This window comes from Sarcophilus harrisii, chromosome 3 (assembly GCF_902635505.1).
Source record: "Sarcophilus harrisii chromosome 3, mSarHar1.11, whole genome shotgun sequence".
In the NCBI taxonomy this organism is placed as follows: Eukaryota; Metazoa; Chordata; class Mammalia; order Dasyuromorphia; family Dasyuridae; genus Sarcophilus; species Sarcophilus harrisii.
In genome coordinates this window covers 214,989,886-215,000,994 of record NC_045428.1, presented here as the reverse complement: position 1 = coordinate 215,000,994, position 11,109 = coordinate 214,989,886, and the positions used below count along the sequence as shown (strand labels likewise).

General features: G+C 37.1%; 1 protein-coding gene across 2 annotated transcripts in view; it reads left to right on the top strand.

Moving 5' to 3' along the window:
- Positions 1–9,259: 9,259 nt before the first annotated feature.
- Positions 9,260–11,109, top strand: part of CD99 (CD99 molecule (Xg blood group)) — a 59,506-nt gene continuing 57,656 nt past the window's right edge. Inside the window, exon 1 of one of the 2 annotated variants that reach the window (XM_003765607.4) lies at positions 9,260–9,684. In XM_003765607.4, coding sequence (XP_003765655.1) covers positions 9,612–9,684 — 73 coding nt within the window. In that variant the 5' untranslated portion in view covers positions 9,260–9,611. The remainder of the gene's footprint in view (positions 9,685–11,109) is intronic. The other variant, XM_012546115.3, reaches the window with a different exon arrangement.

Sequence of the window (11,109 nt, the reverse complement as noted above, 5' to 3'; positions counted from 1 at the left end):
AACATGTTTCAGAAGTTTGGGTAGTCATTATACCAACCAGAATTCCTAGTCTTTCAAACCTATGTATCTTTATATTATTTTGTCTTCGTATAATTTGCTTTCTTAGTTCTGTTTATTTCATTCTGTATTAACTCATGTATATATCTTCTCAGGTTTCTCTGAAACCATCATCATTTCTTAAATCTTCTTCATCTTTCATCACCTCAAAAAGAGTTATTAATATTTTTGCATATCCTTCCTAAAACCAAAAGCTAACATTGTGTTCCAGGGGAAAGTTAAATTTGGTTTTGCTTGGGACTAATCCCTCTCAATATGCAATATGCTCTCCTTCTAAACCCTCCTATCTCCTTCGTCCTCTCTCTCTCTCTCTCTCTCTCTCTCTCTCTCTCTCTCTCTCTCTCTCTCTCTCCTTATTTCCTTGTGTGAAATGTATTTTAGTACACAACTCTGTGTGTGTCTGTATTCTCTCCTCCAATGACCAATTCAGATGAGAATGAAGCTAAAGAGTCAGTTGTTCCCCAACTTATTCTTCCCAGTTGTTCTTCCTTGTTTTATAGAAATTTTTACACACCCATTATATCAAATAACTTCTTAACATTCTTTCTTTTCTATCCCTCTAATATATTCCTCTGCCTTCTGTTTCTATATTTCTATTAAGATCATTAAAACACAATAGATCCCATTCCCAAGCCATCTCTCTATGTGGAGCTCTTTTGGTGGAATACTGGGGTGTTTTGTTCTTTCTTCCAGACTACTTTCTGACATCTGACCAGACTTTATGGTAGAACAAACAGGCTGTGCTATATTTTTGGAGAGAAAGTTCAGTTGGTCCTGCTTGGAGTATTAAATTAGGGTATTATTAGTACAGGGCAGCTGGAGGCATAGTGGATAAAGTGACAGGCCTGGAGTTCAGGAACACTTATCTTTCTGAGTTCAGCTCTGACCTCAAGACACTTATTAGCTGTGTGACCCAAGACAAGTCCTTTCACTCTCTGCCTCATTTCTCCAGCTGTTAATAAACTGGAAAAAAAAAAGGCAAATTACCCCAGTATTTTTGCCAAGAAAACCCCAAATAGAGTCACAAAGAGAAGGACATGACTGAAACCACTGAACAAAAATAACAAATATTTCTTGGCTTTGCATATTATTTTATTCCAGGGTCTCAAGGTCAGCTCAGGCTAGAGACCTACAAGCTTTCCAGGAGTTCAAGGACAGCTCAAGCTAGAGACCTTCAAGCTTTCCAGGATCTCGGAGTGTTCTAATTCAATTAACAAAACCCTATCTTGGATTTGGGTCTGAACAACAGTAGATTGCCATTGGATTCAGCTACTATCTAGAAAGGTCAAGGATTCAGGCACAGAACTGTAGGCTTCCCTTTGATTGGTGGTGGAACTAAGATTTTCCTGCTCCTCACCCACACTGATATTCTTTGCTTATTAGTTTTCTTCGCTGAGCCTAGGGTCTTCAGTCACTCTTGATATTGCTCCCCAAACCCCTGCCATGTCTAGGAACAGTTGCTATTCTGTTTTTCTGAAAGCTTTCCTAAACCTCTGATCTGGCCCTGGATTTTGGATAGCAAAGTTCCACAGAGTCCTTTTATGAATCTAGGAGTGATCCATTATGGGTTTTGCCCTGTGCACAACCTTTCCATAAAGGTGTTAAAGTGGTCTATGCAGGGTGTGCTTTTACCAAAGCTAGTTCCTGATATCTGAGTATCTCTTTGATGATCTCTTTATGCAGATCTGGCTGGGAAAAAAAATGACTCACTGTGACTTTTTCTTGATTTTTCCCATCAGGATTTAGTCTGGTGTTCTCTAGATCTCTTTGGAGGCAGGTGGTGGTGGTTGTTGTTGTTTTGAGGTAGGAGAATGGGGAAGGCTGCTTCCTTTTACTCAATCTTGGCTTTGCCTGTATGTTTTATTTTAAATGGGTATTTACCATATTCAGGAAAGATCACTTTTTCTTTTCACCTCTTACTTTTTTTTTTAATCTGAAATAAATGTTGGATTTGTCAGAAGCATTTTCTCCATATATTGATGTAATCATGTGGTTTTGATTGTTTTAGTTATTAATGTGCTCTGTCATTTATAGGTTTCCTAAGATAAATCAACATTTCATTCTTTAAATCAATCTTACCTGGTCATATTGTATAATCTTTTTGATGTATTTCTATAACATTCCCCTGATGTTTTATTCAAATTTACATTTATGTTTATTAAGGATATTAGTCTATCATTTTCTTTCTCTCTCTTATTTTTTTTTAGTTTAGTTGCTAAGTGAATATATCATAGAAAAAATTCGAGACAATTCTTTCTTTTTGATTTTTGAAATATTTTATCCTAATATTGAACTTATTTTAAAAAGTTTTTAATTTTTATTTTAATTTTTTTTATTAAAGTGTTTTATTTTTCAAAACATGTAGAATGAGAAATAAAATACAATGCAAGCAAACAACAAAAAGAGTGAGAATGCTATTTTGTGAACCATTATCAGTTCCCACAGTTCTCTCTCTAGGTATAGATGGCTCTTTTGATCACAAGACCATTGGAATTGATCTGAATCATCTCATTGTTGAATAGAGCCACGTACATCAGAACTGATCATTGATAATCTTGCTATTGCTGTGTACAATGATCTTGTTTGGCTCATTTCACTTAGCATCAGTTCACGTAAGTCTCTCCAGCCTCTCTGAAATCATCCTGCTTATCATTTCTTATAGAAAAATAATATTCCATAGCATTCATATATCATAACTTATTTACTCATTCTCCAACTGATAGGCATCCACTCAGTTTTCAGTTTCTTGCCACTATTAAAAGAGCTGCCATGAACATTTTTTCACATGTGGGTCCCTTTCCCTCCTTTAAGATCTCTTTGGGCAAGTGGTATTAAAGAAGGGAAAGGGACCTGTATGTGCCAAAATATTTGTGGCAACCCTCTTTGTGGTGGCTATAAACTGGAAAATGAATGGATGCCCATCAATTGGAGAATGGTTGGGTAAATTTTGGCATATGAATGTTATGGAATATTATTGTTATGTAAGAAATGACCAGCAGGATGAATACAGAGAGACTTGGAAAGATTTACATGAACTGATGCTGAGTGAAATGAGCAGAACCAGGAAATTATTATACACTTCAACAATTATACTGTACGAGGATGTATTCTGATGGAAATGGATATCTTCAACAAAAAGAAGATCTAATTCAGTTCCAATTGATCAGTGATGGACAGAATCAGCTATACCCAGAGAAGGAATACTGGGAAATGAGTATGAACTGTTTGCATTTTTGTTTTTCTTCTCAGGTTATTTTTACCTTCTGAATCCAATTCCTCCTGTGCAACAAGAGAACTGTTAGGTTTTGCACACATATATTGTATCTAGAGTATACTCTAACATATTTAACATGTATATGACTGCTTGCCATCTAGGGGAGGGGGTGGAGGGGGGAGGGAAGGAAAAAGTTGGAACAGAAGTGAGTGCAAGGGATAATGGTGTAAAAAATTACTCATGCATATGTACTGTCAATAAAAAGTTATTTAAAAAATCTCTTTGGGATATAAGCCCAGTAAAAACACTGCTGGATCAAAGGGTATGCATAGTTTGATAACTCTTTGGGCTTAGTTAAGTTTTTAATTTTTAAAAGAATATACTTGTAAATCTATCTGGTACTGTTGTGTGCTATTTTTTCCCCTTTGGGATTTATAAACTTGTTCAATTTGCCCCCTGATATTAGGAGATTTAAATTTTTATCTTATTGTTAATCTGGGTATTTTACATTTTGTGTATATTCATCATTTTGTGTATTATGAAATATGTTGGCACATACTGAATCAAAGTAGTTTATATCATAATTTTCATGCTTATTACTGCTAATCATATATTTCCCTCAATCATAACCTATTATATCTTATCTTCTTTCACTTTGTTTACAAATGAGTAGGCAGCAAAAGAGAAGGAATACAACTAATCAACTAACAAGTATTTATTAAATATCAATTTATGTGCCAGGATCTGTACTAAGTACTGGGAATACAAGTCCAAAGAAGGAAGCAATTCCTACTTGCAAGATATTTACATTTAATGAAGATAGCAAGTACATATATAACATAAATATAAACATTGTAAATAAAGTTATACAAAGAAGTTTAAAACAAGATAATTTGAGGAGGGCAATAGCTTTAGGCAAGAGAATTTAAATTATTTTCTTAGAGAGTTCTTCTAAGAGACTTAAATTCTCTTAAAAAAAAAAAGAGAGAGAGAAGGATTCTATGAAGGAGGTAAGACATCCCAGATGCAGAAAGTTTCCAGTAAAAAGATATGTAGCCAGGAGGTAAAGCATCCTTTGTAAAGAGCAGAAAGGCTAATTTAGATGGTCTGGAGAGGATTAGAGAGAGAATGAATTTTCAGTGAGGCTGGAAAGATTATTCAGGGCCAATACTAGTTACCTATTATTGAAATTATTTGTTCCCCTATCAGTGCTCATTTTCAATTCCCCCAGTCAGAGTGGATTATTTCTTAACCCCTGACCCCTACAAGTCATCCCTTAAAGATGAAGTTTGTTTTGCTTGTGAGCATTTCTTCCCAACTCCACCATGTCTCATAACCTCATCTCTTTCCTCTCTTTGTTCCCAGCTATCTGCCAGTTGTTGTTGTTGTTTTTTTTTAATACATTTATACTATGTAATTGTATATATCTGTGTGGACATAATGTGCATTTTTCTGGGTCTGATATAAGTAAATTTTATGGGATGTCTGCTTCCCCTACCTTTTCTTCTATGTTCATGTGCCTTTTTTATACTCTGAAGTTATTTGGTGATTTTCATGAAAAAGTATCCACTTTTGCTACCAAATGAGACACACCAAATACAGGAATGAGATCAAGCTTTATACTGTTAGTTTGGTTCTTTCTTCAAGGTCTGGATTGGTCGAATTATAATCTGAGTTACAATTAGTGGGATTTATAATCCTCTTTATTTGCCCATTCAAAAGGCTTGTGCCCTGTCACTGACTGTACTCCATTTGGGCTACTTTAGGTCTGAAATTCTATCAGGAACTTTATTGTTTAGCCAGTTCCTTGTCTCATACAGTGATTTGTTGGAGATATCTTAACAAGATATTTTACCCCCTCCCTTCAAATCTGTTTTAACAATATCTGTAGAAGCCTAACTTCTCATATTCCTCACAGTGCTCAATTTTTTTTAATTGGTCCCAAGAAGTGGATCCCAATTAGTCTGGTGATTTTTAAATGCTCTTTCATTTTCACCTGGTTCTCGGCCAATGTTTTTGATAGTTGACAGGCTTACTTTTCTACCTAATTTTTCAATCTTTTGATTTTGTTTTAGTATTTCTTTTTCTTAAAGAAACATTGCATTTTGTTTTCTTTGTTTCTTTAAAAGTATCTACACAGGTCTTAAATGTGCTTTGGTAATGCAATCTTGATATTTCATGTACTTGATAGTTATCTTGTTTTAAAATTTTATTCTGACCTTGACAAATGCCAACAAACATGGACACTTCTGTACACAAAGAACATAAAAAGTTTATGAAACTGCTGATCCCATTATGAGCAGCTTTTTAAAATCACATTCTTAATTCAGAATGTTAGTTCTCATTTGTCCTGCTTCCTGCCCTCTGAATCTTCTTCTGATCTCTTCTATGTGTTTTCTAAAAATATGCCATTGATATTCTTCTATTTCTTTCTGTTTTCACCATCACAATTATTAACTTCTCTTTTCTCTTTAAATGCTTCACTTGTAACAAGAGAACAAAAAAGGAGCTATTTCTCTACTTTCTCTCCCCTGCTCCTCCACTCAAGAGAGATCAGCAACCCGCCATCTGAAGATACACGATCCTTCAGAGCAAGCCCATAATCTGCGGACGACCCTTAATTCCTTTGACTGGCTACTGGTTGCTACTTCAGGCCCATTCGTTCCTATTTCACCTATCTCACCCACTGACTACGGCAGATGTTTGGAATTGACCTTCCTAATTTTAGTCAACCATGGAGAATCTGTGGGAGCTGATTTCATGCCATGTGCGACTCATCTGTAAGGGGCTTGGCCTGGTTAGTCCCCTTTAGGGTATTATAGACCCAAAATAAAAACAATAAAAACCTAATGACTCAATGTGATGCGAATTCTGAAACCAGCTTATTCTCTCTACTTGTCAAAAAATGTTAAAAATGTTAAAATGCTCATCCTGGGAACTTAGTTTCCCAGATTGTCTTATTACCATAGTTAAAGTAGCCATAATGTGCCCGGACTGCCTTATTAGCATCTTTAAGATAACTATGGTGGGAACCAAAGTTTTCCAGACTATCTTTTAAGGCAGTCTCAACATCTCAGTACACATCTTTGTTCCTGCCTTTATTCCCCCTCCTCTCCTGACATGGTGTGAAACCCCAAGGTTATATTTTACCTATAAAAGATATGCTCATGATGATCTTTGTTAATTCCTTTTTAGGACTAAACCCACCTCATAGTGTCTCCCCTTTAATGGCTTCTCCCCCACAACTAATTGTGAGTTCTACTAATGAACTACTTTCCCTTTGTTAGGTTACAAAGTTCTGCTATTTATTATGTAAATTGTGATGGATGTTCTTTTCATGGTTGTTCCATGTCGTTAACTTTTATATAATATTCTTTTTACAATCAATTGCTTTCCCAAATATATTTTTATTTATTGTTCCTGATGCCAATTTGCCATATCAAATGGATGAAGCAAAGAAAGTAGCTATTCCCTCTTTCTTTGCTATGACTATTCCATGTGTTATGTAGTGCTTTGTGATAAAAGATTCCCATGAAGTCTCAAGGGAATGGGTGGCACTTTCTTGCTACTTCACTGTTGCTGCCATATGGATTGTAGACTTAAATAGGTGAGTTTGTGCTCCTGCCAGCCTTTTCTGCTTTGTTTTCTTTCTTGAGTGTATGATAATAAATTTTCAAGGTGAATGTGTCCAAAATTGGAGGCAATCTCAAGATTTTGAAAGGTCTTAGCTGTGACAGGCATTTGGTTGTAGTAGATTCTAGAGTATTACAGAACTAACTATAGAAAGTGGAAAGTTCAAAGAAAGTCAGAGTTTGTATAAGAGTTATTGTGCACAACTCCAAGGCAAAATGTAAACTGCCTAATCAGAAATATCACAAACTTTTACGTTCTGATGAAATTTAACTATTACCCTCCTAGTAGATAATAACAGAAGTTAAAAATTGTTCATGAGTTCTGTTCTATTTATGTTTACAAATGCCCCGTGTTTGGAATGCTTTTTATGTGTAGAAATAAATTTTCTGTCCCATTCTTGATTCATATTGTTCACTGAGTATTTTTAACACCTTCTCCCCATTTTGGAGAAGTCTTTAGCTAACTTAACCATAAGTAAAATTATCCATGATTATTGTGGTGGAAAAAAGGGCTTAAGTGAGCCAAATAATAAAAACAAAGGAGCCTGACCTCATTCACTGAACATAGGATACCTGGTAAAGAACCAGATCCATTCACATGCCTCTGTACAGAGGAACAGAACAGAGCAGAGTGGGAATGGTATTCACCATTCCATTCCCCTGATATTTATGCTGTCTCTTAAGGATAAATTAGATGATCAAACAAAACAAACTACACACTGGTCATGTCCAAACACATGTTTCATTTGCTACAGATTCTTGTAATTATTTTGTACATTCTGAAATCAGGGACCCTTGAAATCAGTTTGAACTATGTGCAAAGTGTTATGCAAATTAATTTTCTAGGCTAAAAAAATGATACTACAATACAACAGGAGTTCTTCAGAGTGTTTCCTTTAAGAGGAAAGAATCAATGCATATCAAATCCATTTAAAGGAATAGATAATAAATATTGTTGGCTAAATAACTCTACTTCTAGGCCCAATTGTGGAATTTCTTTAATTTATAATTTTAGCAAAGGGAAAAGGAACAGGAGGTTTCTGGCAGTTAATCATTTCAGTTTTCAGAATTCTGAGATAAACATTGGCACACAAAATCAACAAGTGTTGAATACAGTGTCTGATACCAAGTTTTTTTTGACTCCCAGATTAATTTTCTGCCCTATGCCATATTTCCTTTTACATGAAATATTTTTCATATTTAAAAGCACAATTCAACTCAATGTTATTAAATATTTGTTTAGTGCTGTACAGTCATTTTTCAGATTATTATTTTAAAATTACTTTTTTGGTAGTTAAAGTTTAATCAGGATTTAGGACACAAGTGTTGTGTTAGACCTTGCAATTCTGTTTCTAAAGAGACAATAAAGAAAATGCAATGAATATTTTGTTTTATTTTTTAATAAAAGAAACTTTAGGGGTTAAGAGAGATGATACCACTTGTTTTCATACAAGTTATTAACGATCTCAACAAATTACGGGTTAGACATATCAAAAGAAATTGTGTGGTGCTAGTTTGTCAACTATACCAATTCCATCTTTTGATTAAATCACCGTCTCTGGATCTCAGTTTCCTTACCTGCAAATAAAAGGTGTTAGGATGAGATTTTAACCAGAGTCCCTTCAAAATCTGAGCTGATATTCCTCTGTGCTTCTTTAACAGCACTTTAAGTGAGGAAATAAATTTACTTCAACTATAGATTATGCAACTATTTTATCTAGAAAAAACTCCAAGGCCCTAAGAAAACTATAAGAAAGAGACTACTAAAATTCTGACCTGGATTGACAATGAAACGATTTTAGCACTGCAGGATCAAACAGAAAAAATCTGCTTCTGTAGCAATTTAAGAGGTTAGTTAATCCAGGTTCTCTTTTTAGAGAATTGGGGAAAGAGGGTTGGGAGAAGTAGAGACTAAAACAAAATTTCATTCAACGTTCCTGTAGGAGGCCAGTGACTCAGCTCTGCTAAGAACACCTCGTAGTTTTGGAGTGTAAAAAAAAGTTAGGCTCGAGGCCATTTCCTAGGCCATCCAAGCTCCAAGCTCCAGGCAAGACTTTTAAATGTATTTGAACATACAATAGAGTTTCTGAGAATCAAATTTTTGTCCAAACCAACCAACCACCAAACAATTGCTTCCATCTTTGAGGCACTCCCTCTTGGCCGGGTTGCCTTCCCCTCCACCGGCAGGCTGATCGGATTCTTCGCGCCCTTTTCTGGCGTACTTCTCTCCCAGGCCCAAAGTAAGGAGGGAAAGAGGCGGAGAGCAAAGGCTGCTGTTCTTTCGCTGGAGTGTCGGGGGTTGCCCGCTACTGCAGAGGCGGTCCCTGCCCAGGGCGCGGCTCGGGGCTGCTGCCAGAAGCCAGTCATAGTCAGTCCTGTTCTGCTTCCCTGCAGGGCCCGGATTGGCTGGGGGAACGGACTAGGTGGTTCCTCTCCCTTCTAGGGCCAGACCCTCACTAATAGCAAGTAGAGTGCCGCGCCCCTTGGCTGGTGGATTGGAAACTTAACTGAGCAACCCTGCTGCTGTCTTCTTCAACACCCCGTGCCCCTCCCTACTCTACCCTTGTCCCCTTGCTCTCTCGGGAAGAAAGATCACCCCCACTCTCTTCCTCTTCTACAGATCTCCGGATCCCAGGGAAGACTAAAGGAGCCTGTGAACCCACAGACACAACTTCTGAGGAGTTAAGTGAACTTGCAGGGGCAGGACCATGGGGCGCTGGCCAGCAGTACCTCTTCTGCTCGTTCTTCTCGCCTGCTCTCTGGCTCCAGCTCCAGCTCGAGGTGAGTGACCCTAGACCCTATTCGCCCCAGCTTTGTTAGAATTGATCCCTGTGGGAGTCATAGCGTAACTCTTTAGGATGGGAGAGGGAAGGATTTAAAGTCAGGGAGGGTGGACAATCAGTCGTTCTTGGAGAGTTCTTTCAAAACAAATCTCCCGGGAGGAGGGTTCTTGAGTTGTCCAAATTTTGCTGGGGGTGAGGGGATGGGAGGTCTAAGGGAATCCCTCCAGCGGAGTGCCTCTGGGGGCTCGAAAAAGTAGCAGAGCTTTTGCTCGCTTTTGAGGGGAGGAGTCTTGATATCTGTGAGGCTTTAAGTTTTGGGAGCAGTCTTCAGAAAAAAAGAGACCAGAAATTAGGCTTGTTTTTCCTCAGTTATTGAACAAACTGTAGTAGGAGACGTCAGCATCTAGCGGTGGGGGGTTGGGGGTGGGAGTGGGGATGGGGAGGGGGATAGGGGCAGAGGAGGTGGGGATGTGGTTTGTTGGAAAGTATGTAGTTTGCAGGCCTCTTTTAAATATTCTGTATGCCTTATAGATAGTTTTGCCATTTCCCAGCTTGGTATGAAAATCCCTGAGAGGCAAGTTTAATTGAAAGGTTATTGGCAAAGAACTGGCTAGATCTTTATTGATTGCCTTTGGAGTTATTAGAGGAACTAGCGGATCACTGGACTGAAGCCTGGCCGTTAGTCAAAGCCCGTTACTTTTTCACCCCCTAAAACTTGATTGTAGACCTGGAAACTAGGCTGGCAGATTCTCAAAAGGAGAGTGGGCTAAACGAGAGTGTTATTATTTTCAACATGAGAACTAGGATGCACTGGGGAAAAGTTAAACAGATGTTTGCATCAAGAAAATTCATTACAGAATAGCTTCCCAATGATATTAGTGATTCAACTTTTGGTTATCCGATGATGGCTTTTAATTAGATGAATGAGGGAGGCAGAATTGATGAGAAAGTAGAAATAACAGGTGATATTAATATAGAATATATAACTATACAGTCATATATCCACTTATGTATGTGCACATGTTTCTACATACACATGTATATATACAGACATATATATAGTAAATGATAGTTTCAAACTTTCTTTGTCTCTCTGAAACTAGTAATATACTTCTAAATAGTATTTTTAAAAGTCCACATGGCTGAGAAGTATCTTTCAGATATGTGCTTGCCTGCTGCTTAAAGGTAAAGCTGGAGAAGGCCTAGAGAAGTTTTGTTTCTTGTTGAAATGCCAACAAAATGGCATTTAATCATTGGGGGTCAGTGCTTGGAACCATGTTCTTGTATTTTAAAAATAATTCACAGAATAAGAGTTACTTTGTGTGCTTTTTTACTTTTAGTAGAAATTTTAAGTTGAAGGTTGGCTGTTTATAAAATTTAAAGGTGATAGATGCATAAGAGCTTCAGTTTTATCTTCATGGCT